This window comes from Struthio camelus, chromosome W, assembly GCF_040807025.1.
Source record: "Struthio camelus isolate bStrCam1 chromosome W, bStrCam1.hap1, whole genome shotgun sequence".
NCBI lineage: Eukaryota > Metazoa > Chordata > Aves > Struthioniformes > Struthionidae > Struthio > Struthio camelus.
The window spans coordinates 39,289,911-39,317,577 of record NC_090981.1 but is presented as its reverse complement, the minus strand read 5'-3'; the positions used below and the strand labels follow the sequence as shown (position 1 = coordinate 39,317,577).

The 27,667-nt window shown below is 39.5% G+C and overlaps 1 protein-coding gene across 9 annotated transcripts in view; it reads left to right on the top strand.

Moving 5' to 3' along the window:
• Window positions 1–27,667, top strand: part of LOC138064030 (DNA repair protein XRCC4-like) — a 198,755-nt gene that overhangs the window by 23,274 nt on the left and 147,814 nt on the right. For all 9 annotated transcript variants that reach the window (XR_011137241.1, XM_068924649.1, XM_068924650.1 and 6 more), the window contains one exon: window positions 8,096–8,283. Coding sequence is in view for 8 of the 9 variants with exons in the window: in XM_068924649.1 (XP_068780750.1) it covers window positions 8,096–8,283 (188 nt within the window). In the remaining variant the exon portion in view is untranslated. The remainder of the gene's footprint in view (window positions 1–8,095; window positions 8,284–27,667) is intronic.

Below are 27,667 nucleotides of genomic sequence, written 5' to 3'. Positions count from 1 at the left end.
GCGTGCTTGACTGGCTCTCTGAAATGCCTGTATACCAATGCACGCAGCATGGGGAATAAACAGGAAGAGTTAGAGATCTGTGTGCGGTCGCAGGGCCGTGATCTCATTGCGGTTCCAGAGACATGGTGGGATAGTTCACATGACTGGGATGCTGTCATGGCTGGCTATGTGCTTTTTAGGAAAGACAGGCCAGGAAGGCGAGGTGGTGGAGTTGCTCTTTATGTGAGGGAGCAACTAGACTGTGTGGAGCTCTGCCTGGGGGTGGATGAGGAGCAAGTGGAGAGCGTATGGGTAAGGATTAAAGGGCAGGGTAACATGGGTGACACTGTTGTGGGGGTTTACTACAGGCCACCTGACCAGGAGGAAGTCATCGATGAGGCCTTCTACCGACAGCTGGAAGTAGCCTCACAATCACAGGCCCTGTTTCTCATGGGGGACTTCAAGCACCCTGACATCTGTTGGCAAGACAGCACAGCTAGGCACAAACAGTCGAGGAGGTTCCTGCAGAGGACTGATGATAATTTCTTGACTCAGGTGGTGGAGACGGCAACGAGGAGAGGTGCAATGCTAGACCTTGTACTAACGAACAAAGAAGGTCTAGTTGGAGAAGTGAAGGTTGGGGGCAGCCTTGGCTGCAGTGACCATGAGATGGTGGAGTTGAGGATCCTCCGAGGAGGGAGCAGGGCAATGAGTAGGATTGCAACGCTGGACTTGAGGAGAGCTGACTTTGGCCTCTTCAGGGACCTACTTAGGGGAATCTCGGGGGGTAGGGCCCTAGAAGGAAGAGGGGTCCAAGAAAGCTGGTTAATCTTCAAGCATCACCTCCTCCAGGCTCAAGATCGGTGCATCCCTCTGAGGAAGAGGTCCAGCAAAGCAGGCAGGAGACCTGCATGGATGAGCAAGGGACTCCTGGCAAAACTCCAGCAGAAGAAGGAAGTGTACAGAATGTGGCAAAGGGGACAGGCCACTTGGGAGGAATACAGGGACGTTGTCAGAGCGTGCAGGGATGCGACAAGGAAGGCTAAGGCCCAGCTGGAATTAAATCTGGCAAGGGATGTCAAGGACAACAAGAAGGGCTTCTTCAAATGCATCAATAGCAAAAGGAAGACTAGGGAAAATGTGGTCCTGCTGCTGAATGGGGCGGGTGCCCTGGTAACAAAGGATATAGAGAAGGCAGAGTTACTGAATGCCTTGTTTGTTTCAGTCTTTACTGCTAAGGCCAGTCCTGAGGAATTCCAGACCTTGGAGACAAGAGAGGAAGTCTGGAGAAAGGAAGACTCTGCCTTGGTTGAGAAGGATTGAGTTAGAGATCTTTTGTCCAAACTTGACATCCACACATCCATGGGCCCCGATGGGATGCACCCACGAGTGCTGAGGGAGATGGCGGATGTTATTGCTAGGCCACTCTCCATCATCTTGGAAAGGTCCTGGAGATCAGGAGAGGTGCCTGAGGACTGGAAGAAAGCCAGTGTCACCCCAGTCTTCCAAAAGGGCAAGGAGGAGGAGCCAGGAAACTCCAGGCCTGTCAGCCTCCCCTCCATCCCTGGAAAGGTGATGGAACAGCTCCTCCTGGAGGTCCTCACTAAGCATGTGGAGGACAAGAAGGTGATCCGGAGTAGTCAGCATGGATTCACCAAAGGGAAATCATGCTTGACCAATCTGATAGCCTTCTCTGATGGGATGACTGGCTGGGTAGATGAGGGGAGAGCAGTGGATGTTGTCTCCCTGGACTTCAGCAAGGCTTTTGACCCTGTCTGCCTTCACATCCTCCTAGGTAAGCTCAGGAAGTGTGGGTTGGATGAGTGTATGGTGAGGTGGCTTGAAAACTGGCTGGATGGCCGAGCTCAGAGGGTTGTGGTGAATGGCGCAGAGTCAAGTTGGAGGCCTGGAGCTAGTGGTGTCCCCCAGGGGTCAGTCCTGGGTCCAGTCTTGTTCAATGGATTCATCAATGACCTGGCACAGAGTGCACCCTCAGCAAGTTTGCTGATGATACTAAACTGGGAGGAGTGGCTGACACAGCAGAAGACTGTGCTGCTATTCAGAGGGACCTGGACAGGCTGGAGAGGTGGGCAGAGAGGAACCTCCTGACGTTCAACAAAGGCAAGTGCAAGGTCCTGCACCTAGGGAGAAATAACCCCATGCAGCAGTACAGGCTGGGGTTGACCTGCTGGAAAGTAGCTCTGCAGAGAAGGACCTGGGAGTGCTGGTGGAGAACAAGTTAAACATGAGCCAGCAGTGTGCCCTTGTGGCCAAGAAGGCCAAGGGTCTCCTGGGGTGCATTAGGCAGAGTGTTGCCAGCAGGTGGAGGGAGGTGATCCTGCCCCTCTCCTCAGCCCTGGTGAGGCCTCACCTGGAGTACTGTGTCCAGTTCTGGGCTCCCCAGGACAAGAGAGACATGGCACTCCTGGAGGGAGTCCAGCGGAGGGCTACCAAGATGATTAGAGGGCTGGAGCACCTCTCCTATGAAGAAAGACTGCAAGAGCTGGGCCTGTTCAGCCTGGAGAAGAGAAGACTGAGAGGGGATCTCATCAACGTGTACAAGTATCTGAAGGGGGAGTGTCAAGAGGATGAGGCCAGCCTCTTCTCCGTGGTGCCCAGCAACAGGACAAGAGGCAACGGGCAGAAACTGAACCACAGGAAGTTCCATCTGAACCTGAGAAAAAACTTCTTTCCTGTGAGGGTGACAGAGCATTGGAACAGGTTGCCCAGAGAGGTAGTGGAGTCTCCTTCCCTGGAGATATTCAAAACCCGTCTGGATGTGATCCTGGGCAATCTGCTCTAGAGGTCCCTGCTTGAACAGGGAGGTTGGACTAGATGATCTCCAGAGGTCCCTTCCAACCTAAACGATTCTGTGATTCTCTCTCTCTTGCCTGTGTTCCCATTTGCCAGCTGCAGATACGTTGGGTGCGTAAGGAAGGAGGCTATGGTGCAGCATTGTAGTTGAGTATTTATATTGGGGCTTTGCGCTTAAAGTCTTGTTTGCAGAACATGTACCAGCTGGCAATAAATGTAGCCTCTCTCCCTTCACATAATAGAAGAGGGTTTCACATATTCAAAAAAAAAAAAAAGTCCATGTAGTGAAAGAAGTGCTCTTTTATCAACTTTCTTCTTCTCTAAAATGTATCCCCTTGCATAAAGATCTTTTAAAACCTAACTTACTGAGGAGGGCTGCTGCTTGCTTTTTTGTTTTGTTTCCATTTATCTTGTTGGGTTGAAGAAATAACTTGAAATGTAGTGGTAAAACAAGTAAAATAATGTTTTCAAAATGGTAATACTAAAATCTAAATGATTTGAATCTTTAGTTTATTAGCCATCTCATAGAGTTTTTAGGTATATCGTAGCTCACCAGTATTGGGACATACAAAAACATTTATGTATGATTGTCTAAAGCACCTCCTCTAATAGACGGCAGGATACAGTTTCCATTTCAGGATGTCTTTAAAGGAAATGACATATATAGGGTTTATAAATCTATAGGATATACAGCTATAATACGCTTTATTTTTCCTCTGACCTCTTTTCCCCAACCTGTTCCTTTTTTCTTCTGTAAATAATGCAGCTTAATCTAAGGACAGAAGCCTTTTTTCAATTCAGAAATATAAAATTATTTTATTTCTAGTTTATTGTAACATACAGGGGTACTGTGGAACATACGTTAAATGTATAGACATTTCTGTAATGCTCTATATATCTACTGAATACCTGCTGTGTTCAAACCTTAATCTTTACTATAATGTTAAGCTAGTCTGTGTGATAAATTTCCTCTTGTGGTGTAGTGTGTTTTTTAGGGGCTGGGGGAGACTGAGAATTCTCAGTTTTAAGCGTTGTCCAATTAAAGAAGGAGGGGAGCTTTGTTAAAGACTTCAAACTGTCATGGGTCTGATACTTTACATATTTACATGACAAAAACTGACCAGCTTGTATTAATTTAGCCTAACTTCATCCCTATTTGTATTTTTTATCATGAACAACTCCAAAGCAGTCCAATTTCCTTGCATCCACTTGGTTTCTGGCTCTGGTTTCTAGCCTTAAATATTTGAAACTATCTAGGAAAAAATGCCTTGTGCTAACGGGTAGTTAGTATGATTCTGACACTAAAATCTATCTTTTTAACTGAGTGTATGAGCATGTTCAGATTTTCTACAGAGGTGGTGGTTTGTCCTTGTGCCAGCTGTTTCTCTTTGCCTGTCGTGGTAACATCTGTGCACTCTTGTCACCTGCATCTCCTTTTTCTCCCAAACAAAATAAGAGCGGGGCATTAGTGATTGACCTGCCTTGTCAGATTTTGCAGATATATGGTAATCACTTAAGTAATTAGTAAGGTAGTAATTACGTTGTTGTGTGCAGAAATAGTCAATGTATTTGTGAATGGATGACCTCTAGCTGATAATCCTGATGCATTGTGACCTGATTTAAAAATAAATAAATAAATCTAAGATCACTAAAGCTGAAGATCAATGAAGTTTTACATATTTTCCAAATTTTACTGAAGTGTGTGGGGGGAACAAAACTACAGAAGCAGATACTGACAAACCAGGAAGAATTGGTTCAGGATGTGACCATGAGATATTTGAGCTCAGGATCCTGAGAGGAGGGTAATAAACAGAATCACAACCCTAGACTTCAGGAGATCACATTTTATCCCATTAGGATCTGCTAGAAAAGATCGCATGGGGTATGGCTGTGGATGGAAGAGGGGCCCAGGAGAGTTGGTTGATTTTTGCTGTTGTTTTGTTTTTCTTCCTTCCTGCCCTCCCCTCCCCTCCCACAGATCACCTGCTCCATGCTCAAAAATGGCCCTTTTCAATGAACAGGAAATCCTGCACAGGTGGCAGGAGGCTTGCATGGATGAGCAAGGAGCTCTTGGCTAAACCCTGATGTAAAAAGGGTGCATACAAGAGGTGGAAGCTGGGACAGGTGGCCCAGGAGGAATATAAGCATGCTGTTTAAGCATGCATGGAATAGGGTTAGGAAAGCCAAAGTCCATCTGGAGATGGATCTGGCAAGGGATGTGAAAGGCAACAAGAAGGACTCGTACAGGTATATCAGCAGCAAAAGGAACACAAGTGAATGTGGGCCCACTGCTGAATGGGGTAGGGGACCTGGTGACGAAGGACATGGAAAAGGCTGACGTACTCAGTGCCGCCTTCACCTCAGTTTTTACTGATTTTTCAGAAATCCTAGCCCCTGAGACCAATGGGAAAGTCTGGAGCAACAAAGACTGATCCCTTGGAGAAGGGTCAAGTTAGACAACACTTAGCAGAAACCAGACATAATAAGCAAGTCACTGGGACCTAATGGGATAATCCACACAATAATAGTGGAAGCTGGCTGATGTCGTTGTGAGGCTACTCTTGATTGTATTTGAAAGGTTATGGTGATCAGGGAAGGTTTCTGAGGACTGGAAAAAAGTAAATCTCCCCTACCTTCAGGAAGGGCAAGGAGGAAGATCTGGGTAACTAGAGGTCTTGCCTTGATCTTGGGGTATGTGATGGAGCAATAATCCTCCATAAAGCCATTTCTAGATTTGTTAAGGACAAGAAGGTGATTGGAGGTAGTCAGCATGGGTTTATGAAGTAAAAATCAGGCCTGACCAACCTGATAGCTGCCTATGATGAAATGGCAAACTAGGTAGATGATGAGATAGCAATGGATGTTGTTTATTTTGACTTTAGCAAGGCTTTCAGTACTGTCTCCTGTAACATCCTTACAGGCAATCTGATAAAGTACTGACTAATTAAGTGGAGAGTGCAGTGGGTTGAAACCTGGCTGAACTTCTGGGCTGAAACAGTTGTGATCAGGAGCATGAAGCCCAGCTGGAGGCTGTTCACTAATGGGTCCCCTGAAGTTGATACTGGGGCTGATAACGTTTAATCTCTTCCTTAATGACTTGGACGATGACAGAGTGCACCCTCAGCAAGTTTGCAGAAGATACAAAGTTGGAAGAAATGGCAAATGCACCAGATCGTTGTGGTGTCATTAAGAGGGACCTTGACAGGCTGGAGAGATGAGCTGACAGGCATCCCATGAAGTTCAGCAAAGGGAAGTGTGAAGTCCTGCACCTGGGGAGGATTAACTGTAGTCACCAGTACAGGCTGGTGGCTGATGCTGTGGGATGCAGCTTGGCAGAGAAGGACCTGTGGGTTCTGGTGGACACCAGCTTGAGCATGAGACATCAGTGTGCTGTTGCGGCAAAGGCAGCCAACAGCATCCTGGGCTATGTTAAGCAGAGTGTAACCAGCAGGTTGAGAGAAGTGATCCTCCCCCTCTACTTAGCCCTGGTGAGGCCTCATCTAGAGTGCTATATCCAGTTCTGGGTTCCCTGGAACAGGAGACATGGACATACTGGAGCAAATCCAGCAAAGGGCTGCTAAGATGATTAAGGGACTGGAGTGCCTCTTATATGAGAAGAGGCTAAGAGAGCTGAGGCTGTTCAGCCTGGAGAAGAGAAGGCTCAGGAAGGGATCTCATGAATTGTGTATGAATACTTGATGGGAGGGAATTTGGAGCCAAGCTTTTCTCAGTGGTATCCAGTGAAAGGTCAAGAGGCAAAGGGCACAAATTGAAATAGAGAAGACCATTTAAGTCTAAGAAGAAACCTTTCCACGGTACGGGTGATTGAACAGTGGAACAGGTTGCTTAGGGAGGTTGTAGAATCTCCATCCTTGGAGATATTCAAAACTCCACTGGACAGTGCCCTGAGCAATCTGCTCTCACTGGCCCTGCTTTGAGCAGAGGATTGGACAAGGTGATATTCAGAGGTCCCTTCCAGCCTCCACTGGTCTGTGAATCCATGATGGTAAGTAGAACTTACTGAAGAGGAAGAATTATTTCAGAAGTCTTGAAGTGTTTGAGGAGAACTATTTGTAGCAAATAATTATCCACTTACCCCACTGTTGTATTTTTGTGTGATGGATTGATGTGATACTGCCTCCTTTGCAATATCAAGTTAGCTACTTTGTCAAGGGAAAGGATAGGAAAAGAGAGGCAATTTAAACAAGCTTGTCTGCTTGAAATGCTGTTCTAGTTCCATCAGTACAAACACAATACATGTGCGGGTTTGTGTCTCGGTATGAAACAATCTTCAAAGCAAGACACTTGTCTAAAGAAATATACTTAATTATAGTTTTTCGAGGTGGCCTTTTTTTTTTTTTTTTAAAGGGTCGATTAGTAGTTGTGTGAAAGATTTCTATTCTCCACTCTCCCTCACGCCCCTTTCCAGGCTATCACAAACTAATTTTGTTTTCCACGTTTTGCTTTCTCGGGTGCTGGGCACATCTTCAGAAAAATGCTAGAAATGTCTACTATCAAACAGGGATAAGTGACAATCTAGAGAAATCTTCCTCAGAAGATTAGTCACATAACTAGAAAAGGAAATACTTTTGTGAACCAAGTAGAGAATTTAAAACACTGTACTGGTAGGCTATATATTAAATCCTGGATTGTGTTACACACATGCTACATGACCTTATTTAGAGTCTCTGTTTAAATCTGCCTGTGCAAGAGACTTGGCACTCCCAGTTGTGTCATTTATATTCCATTCCTTTGGAATGGAATAAGAGTTTCTTAATAGACCTGATCTCATGTGAATTGGACACATCCCCCATTTAGTGGGCTTTGAATTTTAAACAGTAAAACATAGGTTCATATGTCTCTAGGTATGCCCTTTGTTTTTGACTTGATAATCTTATTTTGCTTTAAGATTGCAAGTTAAGAGATTAGAGAAGTGAGTCGGGAATATGTGAGGAGAGTTGCACGTCTGCTGTCTCCTAGGTTTAGATTACTCCGTTTCAAAGAAAACAGAGGGGACAACAGATCGTTGGTTAAAACAGTCCTCTTTTTGTGTTGTAAGGTTAGTGTTACAGAATAACGTCAGGCAAGCAGAATTGTGGGGTGGTAGTAATAAAGCCTTTTCAGAAAAGGGGCACAGAACTTGACCCTTATGAAAATCTGTGTTCCTGCGGTGTCTCCGGTAGTGTCTGGTGCACAGATATGTCAAGGAAATAAGTCTTCTTTAGTCTATCCCTTGAAGTGTGTGTGTAATGTGTATATGTACACACATGAATGTGAGTATTTCTCAATTTTTTTCTTATAGTGTCTGAAGCTGAAATTTCTAGGGAAGCTGCTGACATGGAAATGGATAGAGAAAAGTACGTTGAAGAGCTGAAGAAAGCACTGATACTTGGAGAAGAATCAGCTGGCAAATATAATTTTGCTATTTCAAGAGGTGAAGAAAGCACAGAGTGTCATTTTTCCTATGAAAAAAATATGAAAGATGTTTCTGTAAGTATAGTTAAATGCTAAATTTGAGTGCTAAACTTTAAGTGTAAGAATGACCTTCTAGGTATGCTTCTATATTTTATGAGGTTCTCCAAAATCAAATAGACATGGGATATGCCTTTCAGGTTAAATGAGTATTATGAACTCCAGTATGGGCCAAAGTAAAAACAAGTTTATGGGTTTCCTGACAAAACCTGAAAGCAACAGAACTGTTTTTGTTACCTTCTTAAATGACACTGAATAGAAGTATTACTTCCATAAGTTAAATAAGTTTTGGCTTCTTTTTTCTGTAAGCAAGGTATGCCTAGATGTTGGAGTTGCGTTTTAGTGTTTAACTGGAATGTTCCATAAGCTGTAACTTTTATGTTTTTAACTCCAAAATTGAGATGTATTTTTCCCTTTTCTAACCCTCACCATCAATGGATATGTTTTTGATTTGCTTGCTTCTTCTTTTTCCTTTCTCCCTATTCATCTAAAAAAGAAATTTAGAAGTTACTTTCCAATGCCAAAACAAATTTCTAAAATCTGTTTTTCTGTTAATTTAATTTGAAAGCTAACGCTAAAAAGGTGTCATGCTTGAAACAGCATTAATTTGTGACTGGGAATGTGGTTCTATGTTGGTTCCTTGGCTGCAAAGGAGAGGAGCATCTTTTAAAGCCAGAGGGAAGGTAGTAGTTCGTGTCTGTAGACACCTTTCGTTGCCACAGTTTGTGGTTTAGTGTTACAACTTTTTAGGAGGGGAAGCTAGTTTAAGGAAATCCTGCTTGTTCCTACTCTTTCTTCTCCCAAAATTAAAGATATGCCTGTGCCAAGGTTTGTCACTGCTTCAGTTATGCTAGGACAGCTGTTGGGTGACTGACCTCTCAGCCACATTCAATGAAATAATTTGGGTTTAAAAAGTAATAGCTCTTTTGGCTGAATCTTTGCACAGCTCTAGTTCAGGGCACAGTTTTGCAGTCAGTTGCATTGGCACTATTGAGGGGAAGTAAATTGTGGAGAGATAATGGAAACAAGAGATTGCAGACAAAGGAGAGTAGGAATGTATAAAAAAAAAAAGTCTAGCATGGAGCTGTGCCCAGAGGCAGTCAAAGGTGTCTTATGGTTGCACTACCTGTTGAAGTTTGCTGCTTCAAACCATTGTTGAAGTAAGCTTTGCTCCCCCCTATTATTTTGGGGAAAACAAGGAGAGTTTCACCTACCTAACAGAGGTAGCTGACTTAAAACAAAAAGCAAACCAAAACAAAAAAAAAAATTCTCTGGTATACTTCTGTAGAAGTGAAAGGTGAAATGTTTTTTCTCTAAACTGGAAATAGACAAAGAATGCAATATATGTGTGGATATTGAAATGAAAGTACATGTATGTATATTTTTTTATGCATATGTATCTTTTTAGAAAGGATGAGGAAAAATTACTTAAAACAATGCTTGTGTTACATAATTTGAGGTGGTTCACTTAGATGCTTATGTTAAGAGTTTGCTTCCCTTCAGTCAGTGGAGAAGGAGATTCAGTGGACCTGAATTAGGCTTTTTAAAACGATACTTCAGTACAGGCATGTCTTTTTCCTTGCACCATACAGGAAACTGCAGGACAACTTGGCTCTCAACTGAAGCGCCAAATGTTAGGTGATATGAGTCTTCCAGGCTGCATTGTCAATTTTTCTGTGCATTTCCCCAGGGCCTCTTGGGCTCTATGCTTGCTGCTCTGCGCTTGTGAGCACACGGGGCTGAGTCCTGTTCAAAATGGGTCACGGTCAAAGTGCTATATTACAGCAGTATTACAAGGTTAGGACCAAATTTTACTTAAAATATGAACAGTAATTCTAACAATCCTGGTTTTCTTGTCTGTGTAGCACATAATATATTCTAAATACCAGACAGATGAAATGCATACTATATTTTATTAAGGGAAAATATCTTCATATATGTGGCCCCACCTAATATATGTTTCCATCAATTAAGACTTACCAGAAACTTAATTCTTATGAAAGCATCTTTATGTCAATTTGGGGAAATTATAATCTGGCCAAAGTAGTTTAAAAAACAAAATGTCCTAATCGCTAGGCACGTTTTCCACATTGGATGTCAAAAGAGTGCTTTTAGGAAAGATGACTTTTCTTGGGTGAAAACACACCTTTCCTTCCTCTCCCGGTACTGAATTAATGCCTACAAATAAAATGGTCAAAGCCTTTATCAGAATTACAAATAGCTTTCAGGTATATGATAGAATGTGTTTCAAACTTTTGCAAAGTCTCTGTGAAAGTACGCATGCTGTATATCTTTTGGCAAAAGGAAGCTAATACTCCTAAGCTCTGAACATTCAGAGGGCTGAAATTCAACTGAATGCACTTTTTTCTTCATTTACTGCAGAGGAAACCTAGACAGACTGTTCTGCAGCTTAAGCACTCAATTGAAGTCATGTGTATCCCTTACTAGTACTTATTATCCTAAATAGATATTTATCTTTACATCTTTTGTTTAGTCAATATGAATGTTTTTTCTCTATTTCAGTAAACAAGTATATGCACAAATTTAAACCTAATATTATTTCCAGCCTTGGGAAAAATGCTTTTTTGACTGTTCAAAATACACTGCAGTTCTTTTGTTAGATGTACTACTTACAGTCAGATAGAAGGAGATGTGTGAGTCTTCATGGTCTTATTTTAAAAAATGTGGTATAAAGGAAAGGGAAGCAATTGGTTTCACATTTGGCAATAATGCATATCATGCTTGTAAATTCCCTGCTTCTCCTCTTCTACCTTGTTATGTCATCAGTCATTGCTGTGAGAGAAGACTATTAAAATATCGGGAACAATTAGAAGATTGCTATTCTTAAACCGATATAGTTTTTACCCTTTGACATATAACAAAGGGAGAGATTATGGAAGAGAAGACACAAAGATGTGGTTGATTGGGAGTTCGAATGTTGAATGTTTTGGTTTGTCTTAAATAACATGGTTAACGGTTAAAAAAAAACCTTCTGAAATGGATTGGTGCACTTTGAGCTATGAAGTGGATATCTAGTCATGCAGCTATTCAGTACTGCAAATGGACATTTTGTTCATCCAATGAGTATGTAGGTACGTAAGATTTGATTTCATGCACTCTTGGGAACGGTGGAACCTAACCTTTTGTTAAAAGTAATATGTGGTTGTATGCACAAATTTGTCTTAATTAGCATTAATGAAACCTACTTAGAGTGTGAGTGTTGATTTAACTGTGGGTAGCACAGTCGCCTCTGCCCATCCCCTTGGTCAGTAATTTCCAGTGCAGTGCTTTAGCACAGTTTTCCATCCGGTCCAGATAAACCTCTAATTTCCACCAAAAGTGAATTATAGAGTTCCAACAAAATCACTTACCTGTGTTCTTCTGAATGTATCACTGTTTCTTGTGAGTTATGTCCTGTCTCTCTTACTGACAAGCAGTATGTCCTGGTCTCCTCTTTACAAATGATATGTACACACTATGTAAATAATTGCTGGCCAAAAAGGTATACCTGTGAGGTATAGCTTATCACAAAAGATCTAGTGTGTATATGTCAACTGGAATGAGCGTATTAAAAGCACCTCGAAGAATTTACAGTTACCATAGGACAAACTGCTTCTTACTCTATCTTGCTATTGAGAACATCCTATGATGCTTATTTTTAGATAATAGTTTAAAAATACATAAAGAAACTATTTAATTGCCAGTAGTTAATGACGGTAAAGAGTTTGTTAATTTTTGTTACTTCAATTCACAAAGTGAGAGTCTGAGAAACTTAGCGTAATAATGGCAATAAAATTACAACTTTTATGTACTATATGCTACTGGGAGAAGCATACTGCTACAGTGCTGTACCATCTTGGTGGATCTGTTGATCCCTGTTTTCTAAATATCTACGCATGTGAAATACACTCTGTAGGTGGTTAGTGTCCTTCACATTATAAATTAGGTTACTCTAAGTTTCTATTCTAGCATAAATAACAAAAGCTTTCATATGTTAGGTGGTAAATTTATCATGATTTCCTACTGCGTAAGAATTTAGTGTTAAAATTTGAAGCATAAAAATGCTACACTTGCAGTGTTATGGATTAGTAATTTAATAATTGTCAACTGCTGTGAAGTAAAGTTAGCTATGTCACCACTATCATTTGACTTCCTGTTGATGGGGATATTTTTCAGTTTGGTAACTGCCAATATTCAAATATATACAATATTTTCAGGAAATTAGTGAACACAGTTTTGAAATACTCTAATTGTTTCCAGGGTCTTCTGAGTGTTTGTGTGTGTGTGTGTTTTTTTTATTGTATGCTTGCATATTTGTTTTCTAGTGTCTTGACAGAGAATTTCTATTGGTGATTTTGGACTAGTGACTGAGAAGTCATTTAATGATAATGTGTAAGGTAATGGAATTTATTTTCCATTACTGTACTAAAGTTGATGAGCTGAAATGATTTTTTTTTTTTACTTTCTTTGATAGCAACTTGCTAAAGAAAGTTTACTTATCTGCTTCCCTAAAATATAATTATATGCCAAAACTGTACTGGGTGGTCTGCAGGAGTGCAAATAAGAATAATGGAGTGATGCTAAGCAAAGGAAAATATAGGCATATTATTAGGAAATATTTTCTAATGTTGAAATCTGTTTTACTGTTGAAGTGTTTGCCAAAGGATATGGTAGCAGTCCCATTGCTTCAGTTACTTGGAACCAGTTTGGACAAAAGAATGGAAAATACACTATAAGTAACTATCCTATTTGGCAGTATGGTACACTGGATGACCTATTAGGTGATTTCCATCCCAAAAAACTGTGATTGCCTGCCCAGATTACCACTGACATGAGCTCCCTCAGAGCCCATGACCAAGGGCTCTGACCCTTGTCAGACCAAGGAAGTAGTGTCTTGACCAAGGAAGTAATAAGCACATCATAAACCCCCCAAATTGGTGGTTGAAGGGCAATAGGTTGGAGGATGTAATTTCTGCAAGTTGCCTCATGAAAGCAGGTTCATCCTTCCTCTTTCAGTGCTGCAGGCTGTGTGTTCAAGGGTTGCTCCCTCTGCCCTTGTCTGGGTGGGATGTTTGGCAGTGGTAAATCTGACAGGTGATTCCACACTATAGCAATAAAAGCTAGCCTTGTAAACATCTTGGTGAGGTAAACTTAAAAACAGGTCCCTTAGAATCAATTTGGTTTTCCTTTCCTAGCTGATAGGGAAGAATATTTGTTCTCTATTTGCTTATGGAAGTAAGTAAGTTTAAAGGCTAAAAACTAGTCTGTGGTTGTCAGAAATTACTTTTGCTGCTTTTGTGCTAGATCACTAAAGCTAGAGTTAGCCTTGTTAGCCAGGGCCCTACCTTTAATGCTTTGGACACCTGAGGCAATTTAAGAGGTCTAAGAGGGCAAGCTGCATTCAAATGTGAAATCCCTGTGACAGTTTTTGTATAGCTTTTGCTATTGGCATAAATAGGGATCAGGAGAGTCATTTACAGCATCTGTGTGCATGTCACTCAGAAGACTAGAGCTGACAATCTAATTCACCTGTTTAAATTGATGGAGAGGAAGGTTCCTCACTAACTGATGTCTACTACGGAAGCTAAAGGCTTAAAATAAATGCTGTGACTACTCTAGCACTGTTCAGATTGGATGATGCTAAAGCTATATCTCCAAACCATTGAAGCTGTTAGATTTCTATAGTGAATGGGGCAACTTGTGTCCTGATGTTTATTTGACTGAATGGAAAACTTCCCCAGATTGCAAATAGTTCACACCTGATTTAAAAGAAATATCTGTCCACTATAGATGTTTGTTTTGCAGTGTCATAGTAGTGTGTTCTTTTAAAAGTATCTGAGTAAGAATCATAATTTAACAATGGAAAGCCATAAGAATTTTAATACTTAGTCTTTTGAAATGGTGATCAAAGAAGGTATATTGTTGTCTCAAAGTTTTGGAAATATCTGTTCTAGCTACATCTCATCCTGATGCAGGTGAGTCTAAAAAAAAAAAATCACACTTTAAAAATGTTTCATTGGTTTTGTGATTTATCTTCCTTATGACAGCTGGCTTTGCCATACGGCATTCAACACTCTGCCCTTAGGAACTGTTTTTAGGGTGGTGAGGGCAAAGTAGACTGAGAGCCCTATTAAAATAACAATGGGTTTGGTATACAGTGGGACTTGTGTGTCAAGCCAGCTGCAGTGCAAAATGGGCCACACACACAGAGATCTCAGTAAGGGGCCATTGAGGCTCGGCCAGCTAAACTGCTGCCACCTAAACAAACACCATCACAGAGTCAGTGATTTAGCGCTTGATCTAAGTAGGTGACCACTTGGAAGTAAATCTTTCCAAGTACTTTAGTGAGTAACTACACATATAATAAATAATGGAAATCCGGCAAGATTTTTTTTTTTGTACTGGCAATTAAATTGATTAAATAGCCTTTGATAAACAATTATTTGAGTGCTAGCAGTCGTCTTTTTTTGTTGTAGTGTGACAGGCATTGTAGGTTTTTTCCTTTCCTTTTATAAGGAAATTTGCAAAACGGGGAGATGCTAGCTGAAGAAATTCCGCTGTAGACGCACTACCCTATTACTAATTAAGTTGATGGAAGAGATGCTGCTATTTCTCTTCAGTTTCCTGTGGCTGCTTTTCCGAAGTGAGTTGAATGAGATCACTGTAAGTTTACTGCACTTTAAAAATACATTGATAAATTCACATTAACCAGACTTTATCACAGCATGCTTCGTGAGTAAAGTGGAGTTGGTAGAGCTCTCTTTGCTTTTCATACTGGGTTCAGGGTTTGAATAGTTACTTTGCTCCAAACTACTGAGGATTTGTTTGGATAACAAAGGTCACTGAGAGTTCAGATTCTTTCCCAGGCAATTTAACTAACTGCTCAGTTAAAAAGGAAAGAAGAAAACCTTGCAGAAAGATGAAATGATTAATTTGTAGGTCAGTGTAAAGGCAATGACTCTTATATACCACTTATATTTGCATACTTCAGAATGAAAGGCCGTACAGTTGAAGGAGTTTCTCAGATGCCCAGTTTAAGAAGAGCTTGCTAATATGCTGAACGTAGTAGAAACATATTTTTTGCATAGTCTTAGACTACTTCTCATCTTGCTTTATACTTATCTTACCAGCTCCTCAGATCTTGTAGATGCATTTTAAATGTAAATGGGTCACTTTGTAGCCTTAATGCAAGAAAGTATCTTATACTTAAAGAAAGTATGGATTCCTTTCTTGAACTATTAATATGCATACAATATTTTAGAAAAATCCTGTAAAATTAGACTGTGCTATTTTACTTGCTTGGTATTTGATTATAGATTTTGTTCCTGTTTTGGGGTGGTGTTGTGGAAAGTACATTTAAAAGTACGCATAGTATATACCTTTTAAAATGAGGGATTGTTGAAAAAGGAAGGATCTGATGCTGCAATGAATGAATACTGCTGAAGTTTCTCCCTACCTGTTTTGACTTCTGGTATTCGCTGGAGGTATAACTGTCTGTCAGTTGTCCTTTTTCTCACTGGTGATGTTATTGTATTGTCTCCTTTCCCCACTCTCAATCCCTTCAGATTTTCCCATTTTGGAATACCTGCTGTGCATTTCAAATCTCTGTGTAGACATCAAGGCTTACTTTTACTTGCACAGCTGAGTAAAAATGCTTTCATTTTAGGAGGAAAATCTTTAAATCATTGCATATTGACAAGTCTTGATTTCCCAAGAAAAATATAGAGTAGATACTCTGGAAAAGAGATTACTCAGTGGGTTGGGTTTTAAAACTTTGCTACAAGACTCTAGACCTATATTCTCTGTAAGGAAGAACAACAGTCAAAGCCTGACAAACAACAAGCATCTTATCTACGTTTCTCTTCAGAAATGCTTTTGCAGCTCCAGGGGAGGCATTTATCTTTCTACTTGAACAGGCACAGAAAACCCCTCAAGCTTAAGATGATAATATTTTGTTAAATTTTGCATTCACTAAAATAAAGCCGTTACAGTATAAAATATTGAATGGATATGTTTTAACTCTCAAAGCTTTAAGTAAATGTTTGCATTTAATTTCGACACATATGCATTAGCTCTGCTACAGGTACATACCTGAAATTTTCTTGAGGTATTACAAAAGAACAAATTGTCCTTCACTGGGTTGTAGAGTATTTTAAAAAATACTTGGAAAACACAAAAATATGTTCATACAATTTAATGCCTAAATAAGGTAGCTAGAATACTTACAGTGAGGCAGGTGTTCTGCTTCTTAACTTAACTTGCAGCGAAGTCAAATACCTTCTCTTTGCTTGTTCACTAACTTCATGAAGTCTCTGTGTATTAATAACTGACATAGAAATAAGGTTTGTTTAGAGCACTGATAGCAGGGTCCTAATTTCATTGCCCAGTAAGCAAAACGAGGTCGAGTGTATTCTGGGGGCATAGTACTATTTTGCCACCTCATTTTAAACGCTCAGCTGCATTGTCTGCCTTTATTTCAAAGAAAGTTAACTATTGCCCACTAGATATCAGAGAGCGTGTGGAGTGAGTGTTTTTTTCATCAGTGAAGACAAAGCCTATGGCTTTTGGATTGAGATGTAAAATTTTAAGACAAATTATATAGGTATCTCTTTAAATTTTTGGTGAATCAAATGTTCTTTTAGAATTGTTCTAAAAGACAGTATGATGGGACAGTGCTTCAGGACTTAAGTTCTCTGTGTATGTATCATGAACATCATTTTTTTACAGAAATACATTTCCCAGAGAGGTAAATACAGCATACAAGTTCAAGAGTAAGTTTTTGGTTCTTTGGGTTCGTGAGTAGTATCATTCTGTGGAAAAGCTCTTCCACAGGTCATTTATCCTGTGACCCGCTTTGTCAGTCTGAGATGTTCCCGCAAACAGCGCTTCACGTCTGCTAAACTTTAGTTTGATCTACTTTGCTAGATGTGGACTATAACTAGTACAGGTTTTGTGGTTTCAGGAACAAAAACCCTTGTCGTCTTTCTACATGTATTCTTTGGCAAATGTAAGATCTGAGACCATGAAAAGTTCTTGTGGTACAGATGTTTTGTTCTGTTCATACGAGGCCTTAACACAATGTCTTCTCAGCACATAATTAGGGCTTACAGGTTATTTAATATATTAAAATATTTGTGTTACGCTAATCGTAAGATACTTAGTGCCTTAATCTGAAGGGAACCATGAGAGTAATATCAGTATAAATCTAAGGAGAAATAAATATGAGGGTTGGTGAACAGAAGCTGTAGCTGAAGGCAACCTAAAGATCTAATATTGAGGCGTGAGACATGACCTGAAACTAGGCTTAAAGGGAGAAATTAGTTCCATTCATTCGAAAGAGAGATATCAGATACCAATCAAGATATTACTGCTTGCTTTACGGACAAACCAAGTAGCCAACTAAAATAAGGGAAAATGTAGAAATCATATCCTAACGAATTCAAGTCATGCAAGAAGGAGTACATCTGAATACAGTCTAAATGAACTTAGGTTTTTGTAGCAGCTAATGAAACCCTGAATAAAGCTATGCAATACACTCAAAATGAACAGGTTTCCTAATACGGACTTTCTTGGGCCTTTTTTTTTTTTTTTCTCAGATGCTTGAGAAATAAGTGTATAGACTCTGAGTTCAAACAGTGTCTTCCCTAAGCAGAACTCTTTAACTACAAAACTGCTGCTTTTATTTTGTTTTATTTGCATCGAAGTAGCCCTTGGGAACTTGATGCCATTCACACTAAACAGTGTGGTTGTTGGGGAGCAGCAAGGGCAGGCTGCTTGGTAAGGGGAGGTGAGCTGGTAGCTGAGAGGGACAGCAAGGCTGCTGGGGGCAGTCCCGCAGTAGTGTTGCAGAGCAGAGGAGCACCAGGAACCACAGCCAAGTGGAGCCAGGAGTCCAGACTACCAGAGCTGAAGCCTGGAAATCCAGTCGGTGGGTTGAGATCTGGATCAGTGGGTCTGTGACTGGGCACAGGCATGGCTGTGGCACAGCTCAGGCAGCTGCTGAAGGTGAGAGCTTGAGCTCAAAGGCAGCTCCTGAGCAGAGGTGGGGGAGCCTCTGCTGAGGTTGCCCCGGCTCACTCCTGAGCAATGCTTCCTTCACAACCATTTGAACCAGGAGACCAGAGAGCTGTACAACATCAGAGCTGACTTTGAGCACAGGCAGCTGACGCGCATATATATGCATACACACAATGATAATTATGGGTTAATGTACCATTACTCTGAACTTACTTTAAGTTTTTTTCATACAAGAAAATCATGAATGAAACATACTCTTTATATAAGGAGTGATGCTTAGTGTTGTATTTGTAGTTAGCTACTTTTGAATGAAATTTCAGTTTAGTTGAAATGACTTAATATGGAACTTTACTGTTCTTCTGAAATTTCTGAGTTGTCATAACATTTTACACCAATTCTCTATGCACTTAGTTGATTGCTATACAACACAGTAAGGCAATAGGAAATCGGGGTTCATAACTTCATTGCACTAATATTTTTTGCAGTTCTGTTTAGTAGCTCTTCAGTTGCAGCTAGAATGGGAATTTTTTTGTTGTCTGGTGTGTAGATAGCCTATCTTGCAAACAGTATATGGATGGATTGTGCTATTTATCTGGAATAAGCCTAACCATACTCTTTCACTCTAGTCTAGATCTATACTTTCCTGGGAATTATTCAGTCTAGAGGAGGAAAAACTGTTCATGAACTATCTGTAGCATTTACAGACTTAGGTAACTTGAGCTTTTAATTACCAGCTACAGCCAGAGTAAAAATTCCCGTCTAAATGAGGTCTTCAGAGACTAACCTTGGAGTAATGTGGAGTACTTAGAAGTCCTTTGGTTTATAGTTGGAGGAAAAACTGTGATCTAATCTAACCTTTACAAGTACTATTTAATTTTTTAGGCTTTAAAGTATTATTTAAGCCAAATTAAAAAAAAAAATTCTATTGGTCAAGCATATCATGAGAGCATGTTGTCTTTTAAAATAGCCCAGAGAAAGCTGATTATTTTTGAAAGGTTTTCTTGGCTGACAGTTAAAAATAGATGTTACTGTCATCTTGTGCCTTCCTGGGCTCAAAAAGGAGTTAAAGCAGTGTAGCCTTGCAGTCTGCTTTGAGAAACCGATTGTGAAAATGTGAGCAGCCACTCACCATTTCAATTTTTTGCTTTTGTCAGTGTTATGCAGATTTTACACTGAAATGCATAAAGCAATGAAGTTTTGAGCCACTCAGGAATGATGAAATGTTGTTTAGAACTTAGTTCAAAACTGAGAATATTAAACAGGAGCGTGTATAATCACAAGCTGAAAGACTTTTTGAAGAGAAATTTCAAGGATATGCACGTATGTAATTATAGTTAAATATGAAAATTGTCCTGTGCAATTTGTGGCTATAGAATCAATGGGAATCATTGAATTCTCTGAAAGTCTGGCTTGCTTGATGTTTTCTGACTTCAGAAGTCTTCGTTGTTTAACAATCAACTCTGTCATCCAAAAAAAAAGACCTCAAAACAAACAAACCCCCCCCCCCATACAACCCCCCAAAAACAGTTGAAGGAATAAAGTTTGCAAAATTGTGCATTAATAATGACAGTGTATACAAATTGTGTACACCAGTTTACTAGGAGATAATATTGGAGAAAGAGACCACAAAGACATGTCATGCGCTGGTACTTATTGTGAAGCAGCTTTCTGAACTGAGTCAGTCTCCTAGGTCTGGTTCTTAGTAAGTTAACCTGACTCTGTTCCGTCGTTCATGTCCACTGGGACTTTGCTTACTCTCTTTCAGTGGGTGCACTAGAAAGCAATCTGTGGCTAAAGGTAAAGAAATAGGAAGCATCCATCTGCTCCCATTCCTGCTTGACCTAGTGTGGAGATTTCCGTACAACTGTTGTCTTTCCAAACATTGCTGTCATGGTATGTCAACAACAAAAGATCAGTTTTTAAACACGCTGGATTTTTTCCAGGATTGCTTTAAAAAAAAAAAAAAGTATACTTGAGGTCTGTCACTTTGTGTCTTGATCTGTCAGTATCAGCATTACAAATGTTTCTTATTTATACTAATATTTTATTCATTAATTGGTATACAAGGCAAACGAGTTATGTTTCTCACAGACCCAGCTGAGGTTTCTGTTGTGGTAAGAGACGAGAGCATCTTTACTGCAGTGATATAAGTAACCAAAGGTATTTTCTTAGTTGTTAATGAAATCACAAGAGTAGCCAACCTGGTGGTGCACTTGAATGTAGCATGAAAAGTTTGTAAACTAAGTAACAAGGGTGTTTCACTTTCAAGAATCCTCATAGGTTATGAGTGAAATTATTATGCATATTAGATACCTAACTTGTATTATAATTTTAAAATGCTTATTTCAGTGATACAACTAGGTATAAAAACAGCACGAGTACAAAACAAATATCCTTTCTCTGGTCAAGGATGTGGATGTCTCTTTCTCTGTCTTGAGAGAGAATGGGGGGGGGGGGGGGAGAGAAGTCAACCACCCAAACCTGCCCCCCAACCATGTGCAAAATAACTTTATCAGTAACAAAATTCAGTTTTATGTCTGTTTTTTTTCCTGTACAAACATGCAATATTTCTTGTAACAGCTTTAACAATTTTCATGTGATTGAGACTCATTTAAACAGTTTATCCTGATCTGTCATCTTTTATATTTTGTTGTTAGAAAATCAGTTTTCTTTATGTCCATCTCTAACAATATATTTTATTTTTGTTCAGTAACAGGTATACTTCAATTTTTACTTTGCAGGGCCTTCCTGACAATTCAGGGTAAACCTCTACTGTCAAAAGTGATTGGAATATTTTCTGTAGTTTAGAAGTTTAGTTGTTCTTGTATTTCTCCAACAGCCCCCCCCCCCCCCCCCTTTTGGCTAAGTTTCAGTTTGCCGCTTCAAGCTGAACTCCACACCAGACAACTTCTCCTTTCTTTGCTTCTTATATTTATCTCTCAGTAATCTATTCTGAATCTTCTCCAGGTAGCGTCACTCATTTCTATAATTTTCCAGAGTGATACCTCTTCTACGTATGGGATTCTGATTTAGCTGACGGATATGAAAAAGGTATGTGTAACGAGACAATTTTCTAATGACTTAATGGCTGTGGACGTTCAGAAGTTCAAATTATTCAAGCTAGTGTCAGTCTTAATTTGTGTTTACAAATAGCTCTACCAAGTTGTGAGGGGTGTTGTTTGTTAACTCTGTGTTGGTCAGACTACACCCTACCTTTGAATTTCAAAAACAGATTCAAGGGGCATAAGAAATGGATGAGTACACTGGTTTTGAGGGTAAGAATATTAAGCAAGATTAACACTTGGACTCAACAGCTTTCATAAGACCCTTATACTTGTTGTCTCAACTGAAATCCTAATGATGGCCAGACTATGTTGCAAATGTGTTTGATTTATCATGCTCCTTTTCCTTTTTGACTGTGGTCTTTGAGAATTCTTGAATCCATTTTTGTAAAGTATGTCTTCGCTTAGTGGCTAGAATATTAGGAAATGTCCAGTTAGATAGTATTTACCATAGGGTAAGATTGAGACCATTCACTGTGACGAGCTGTTGTCTTTTATGAAAGAATCAGTGTCATTATATATATATATATATTTTTTTTTTTTTATTTTTGTAATCTTTGGTCCCAGTAGTGGATCTCGGTAGCTACTATGGCATGAACATAAAAAGTGGGTGCTACCCCACCCTAAAACATGAACACAATGGGAAAGATGGTACATACGGACATTTGGTTTCTAGGTGACTCGTGGGGTGGAGGGAAAAGCCACTTGGAGAAGGAAAAAAATAGCAGGATATCGCTTCCATTAATAGTGAAACTAGAATGTGAAGGTCTGGAGTGATTTGAGTTGAAGCTATTGCCGGGTTTACAGGCCTTAATGGCAAATATGATACTGGCATCTGTGTTAGTCCAGAAATTAAGTAGTTGGCAGTATCTGGAGGAGGAAGGATAAGGAACTGTTTTTTAGCTATGTTAAGCTTGAGAAGACGACTAGGTACTCAAGTGATGGGCTGAGAGATCATTTTTTCCAATAGAAATGGGACTATGAGTCATCAACTAAAGGAGCTGAATTTGTAAATACCTTAAATTTTTATAATGTTATAGGAAAATAAAGAGATCAAGCTAAACAGGAAGCAGATAGTAGAATAGTGAGATAACAGTTTAAAAATACTTAATTGGAAAGAGAAAAGAGCTTGTCTTGTTTTGATTTTAACTTCTGTTGGACAAGCTAATATCTTAAACTGACTGTATTTCTATACTTTGTTTTACCTTTATAAAGCTAGGTGTTTTTATGATTTGGAGCTAGCAGTTAGTATTCCTAGGTTTAACCTATCCTAATCTCGCTGTGCAGTTTATCTCAAGTTTTTCAGATGCTACTGATAAGTGCAATGATTTCTTTCTGGTGTGCTGCCAGTGCTGCATGTGTTCATCAAATGTTGTTTAGCAATTGGAGCATGTTTATGCCATCTGGGAATTCATGTGCTTCCCTTCCTGAAGGTCTTTAATCAAGACCACGATTATGGAAAGGCTAGAAAGAACAGTATACATAATCAGTAGGATGCCAAAATTAGAATTACACATACATTTTTCCTAATTCTATCTTGCTCTCTACTCAGAGCAACAAGTTTCCAGAGGGTGCCACGTTTCTGGAATGAGTACCTTTATCTGTACTGTCTCTTACTTCTGTGTGTGTTAGTCTGAATCTAAATCATTTAAAGAGCTTCAGGGTAATAAAAAGGAATCAAGAGTCGTCATGGAGAATTATAAGCCCATAGGAATTACCTCCTGTTTGTTAGGAAACTTCATTCTTTCCAGGCCTGTCTAAAAAGCAGTATCTGTGAAATGATTTCACTGCTGTTACAGCCCTTCATATTACAAAAGCATAAGATTTTTCTTCCATGCTTCTTCTAAGAATTTCTCAATTATGTTAAAGCTTCACTAGCCTTTTTTTATGTTGTTGTTTTCAAAAAGAATATGTAGAGAATGCAAATATGTTTGAGATGACATTAATTCAGTTAGTAAGAGCTAGAAACTGAGGTGTTCCTGGTAGTGTTCTGGAAGTGTGTGCTTTCCCAGATGAAATTCAAGAAGCAGGAATATGTGTTCAGTCACAGGTGTGAAACTGATCTTAGTATTTATTGCATGACATGATTTCTTATGTTTCAGATGCAAAAAGAGGGTGGAGATCTTTTACAGTTAGGATGCTTAGTGTGTTTCTATTGGCAAACAGCAGTTGCATGTAAGAGAATACAGAGTTGCAATAAATTTTTAGGCAAAATAAGTTCCATTTTAACAGGATAGCTTATGTTGCCAGGTTAGCCTTTTGTTTTCTCCATTGAAATTCATCTGTCTGTCAATAGTGGGGTTGGGGGGGGTGTGCTATTTTCAGGTTTTCTGGTGGTGCTTGATACAGCTGTGCCAGTTAATCTGAGGATTCCTGGAGATGGTTGAGAGAACTATACTGGGTCTTATTTCCTTCTTGGAAACTAATTAACTCTTTTTTTTTTTTTTATTTCCCCCTCTCCTGATTGCAATTTTAAGGCTTTAGATTCTGGTTGAAATCTAGTGCTGTCATCATGGATCGCTCCAGATGCATATTAACGCTTCTCTTACTGCTCTTTTGGGAGTCTTACAGTTTCCTTGTTCAAAGAGAAGCTTGGAAGTGACTCAGCAACAGGCCTGTCTGTTGGGGGAACTTCTGGACATAACCGTGTGAATTTGAGTTCCTCTCAGTGTTTGGTGCTAGTTTAACTGATGGGTAGGGTTAATGTTTACTAATTCCACCACATTTTAGTGAGTAGAAGTTCTCTACTTGATGGCATGGCTAATTCAGAGGTTGACAGAGCGTACTCCTGTGGTATATGCTTCCTCTTGCATTTACAAAAGCTATCTTAGTTTCTGATACATCTCAGAACTTATTGAAAATGTGGGTATGATCAAATATTTATCAGTCATCTATCAGTCTGGGATTTTCAAATATGAGTTAGTTTTTGTTACTTATACATAAAGAAACACTTGTATTTTGTGGAAGTGATGTGACTTGCTGGGTTCTGTGTAAGGCTCACTATCAACTGAGGTCCTGACCTCAGTTCTGTCTACTCCAAAATGAGTTAATGGACTTCCCCTTGTGGAGTAGTAGCCTGTGCAGAGAAGCAAGGACAAGTTTCGTCCTCTGGCAGAGCTTTCTTGGTGCTATATGTCAGTCCTCGGAACGTATGCTCTGAAATTGTTTGTGTTCCTTCAGCATAGGCTGAGGCTTGAATCAACAATTAAGTTCTTAAATATTATTCTAGATATGTTAAATGTCTCTCCAGTTGTAGTGGTTTTTTTCTTTTTCTTCTCTCCTTGAAGCGGTTTCTGAACTATTACAAGAGCTAGCTTACCCCAGAAGTTCATGTTTAGGACTTGAAGAGTAACTGCTATAGACCTTTCACAATAGAATATTAATTCCTAAAGCGTAGATCTCTAACTTAACAAAAAAAAAATGCAAAAGAAAGTAGAACAAAATGATGAAGTGGGTAGGTTGTGCACCTGAGCAGGAGAAATGTTTTAATTTGATAAAGGGCAGCTACTTTAATTAAAAAAACAAAACCAAATCTTCCCCCCCCTCCCCCCTCCCAACACTAGCTTTCAGGTTGTTTGCCTTATGAAAATATCACAGATTCCACAGTGCGTTAAGCGTTACGTTTGAGTTGCGACTTTTAACTTAGTTTGGACCACATGTTTGGAAATAAATATTTTTCTATATGGTAAAGAACTTATTAATATTTGTAAAATGTTTATGAGTTGTTCAGTAGGTAAGGCACGAAACTGTTAACACTTTAGTATTCTCGTGGCCAACAGAGAGGCTGTGTGTCTTATTTTCAGTATCGGGGAAAATTGTCAGTAGAAGGAACTTGTCTTTATTGTATACCTATTTTCCTTATGATAGCCAGAATGGTACGTGCATTCTAGTATGTGATGGAAAGCCTAGATATATCGGGCTATGCTGAGCTTTCTCTAGACTTATTTCAGGAGGGTAATGTGCACTGATTTTTGAAAAGTAAATATATTTTACTCTTAAGTTTCAGTTAACAGTTGGCAAAATGTACAGAATTCTGAAATTTTTTTGAAGTGTTGGGATAGATAGTGGAAAGCAGTTTTATTCAATACACAAGTGGAACTGATGTAACTGAGACTTGAGTATGGGTTTTCCATTTCACTGATATATGAGCCCTTATCCATTAATATTACGGTAACTTATACAATTTCAGTAGCGTTATTTTGATGGGGAATAAAACTTTTTGCTGTTTGTTTAAGAGAATCGGACTCCTAACAAGTCAAATTATTTTTTTCTTAGTTTCAAGTTAGTAGTCCTTTTGAATTTAGTGGGATTGCCTAAGTTTTTAAAACCCATTTTTTGACCTATTTGTGGAAATAAGATAAATGCTTTTTCTACTTCTTTGCAGTCAGAAAAATAAACCTGTAGCAGCAAGTTAACGTTTATATGGGAACAGGTCCAACATTAAGGATGTGCAAAGTAGACTGTTATCTAGAGTGAAAGACTAGTAGTCAGTGAAGCAGTTCCACTAACATACAGACTGGACCACATAGCTGGTGAATTCTTTACATTTGTTCCTTATAGTTGCTCCTCCGTGCTGCTAGGACAGGTAGTTGCAGTATAGTAACGTGCTTGCTTTTCACCAGTCAGAGCAAGATTCTTCTACACTGAACAGCTAGAATCTCCTAGCTTCGCCATGCTGTTTCAGAGAAAAGGGAAAAAAGGCTCTGGTTAGGGAGAAGCAAAACGAACCAAATTACCGTCTTCCTTTAGGATGGCTGCTGTTCTCCCTTCCTTAATTGCTGAGAAACTCTTATTTGACTCCCATGGATTCTTAAATCTTTAATGAATTCTGTGCATTTATGGTTTTCAAAGTAGTATGCAACACAAGGAGGAGACCAGTTCACTCTTGTACTAATTCTTGGAGCTTTTGGGTAGTGCCCAAAAGCAGCTATTAGTGACAACTGCCACAAGGTGACCAGTGTTAACACCCAAGCTAGGCAGTTGTTAGTTTACAAACTAATCCAGTAGAAGACAATGCAGCTTGGATTATGCAGTGATGTTTTTAGTGAAATGGTTTGGGGTTTTTGCAGAAGCTCCATTGGAAGCTTGCACGAGTTGTCTCTAATTTTAGAAAGCTATCTCTTTTTAATGTTTTCTGATAAATTGTTTAAGTTGAGATTATGTATGTGGTACTCTCTTGAAGGAGCATGCCTTTTAAGAATTGAGCATATATTTTTAGTTTAACAAAACAAGAAAGTGAGAGGTGTTAATTTAAAACCACCTACAAAAAATTGGAGAAAGAGGATATGTATTTTGGGATAATATTTTGTTTGTGTTCTAGTAATATTTCTAGACAGTCTAGCAGTAGCCTTACAAGGGGGAGGAAGAATTACAGTGATGGAGAAATAACGTTGGTAAGATTTCTTAGTTCAAGTATGGCAAATGGTTAAACCCTATGAGTATCAAGCAATTTCATAATGTTTATTACAAGGGATTGGCTTTTTAAATAGAACAGCTGACTAGGTGACAATCTTTCTTACCTCGTTATTGGAGGTAGGTGGGATCCTGAGAGGCATGTCACCTCACTTCCTTTGAAATGAGAATATAATGTTTTTGGCTGTTGCAGTGAGTACAGCTTTGTCGTTGTTCATTGGCCAGGATGAAGATGTTACACCTATGGGGTAACAGTGCGCTCAACAGAGCACTGAAACAATTTACCCAGAGAGACTGTGGAGTGTCCATCCATGGAGATAGTCAGAAGTTGCCTGGGCAGGGTCCTGGGCAGCCTGCTCCAGGTGACCCTGTTTTAGCAGGGGTGTTGGACTGGATCTCTTGAGGTCCCTTCCAACCTCAACCATTCTGTGATCCTGACACTTGGGACAGTTATCTGTATTTGAAAGACACAAGCATTTGATGACCTTTGTAGAGAAATCTGTGAGGGCACAGGCTAAGTCGGTATGTTTTTTTGGAGGTAGATTAGTAAATAAAAAATTGATGTAGGTGTATTTGTGGGGTTCTTACCTGCTTCTTGACTGTCTGGTATTTTTAACAAGCACTGTTGCAATCTTCCTGCTTTGGTCAAATTTATGAAGCAAACTATTTTTGCTTTTTCTTTGACTTGGCCATGTACAAAACCTTGTGGAGCTATCTCACATGCAGATAAAGCTAAGGGAATGTATGTTTCAGAAAGTTACCTTGGATAATCCAATTTTTCATCTAATTTATAATCCCTCTGTGTAATCAGATAGTTTAAAATACCGATGGAAGACGATATATCAAGTGTTTACTCCTTCTTCATTTATAATGTCCCAATATTTACATTCTGTTCTCACTTTACTCTTTCC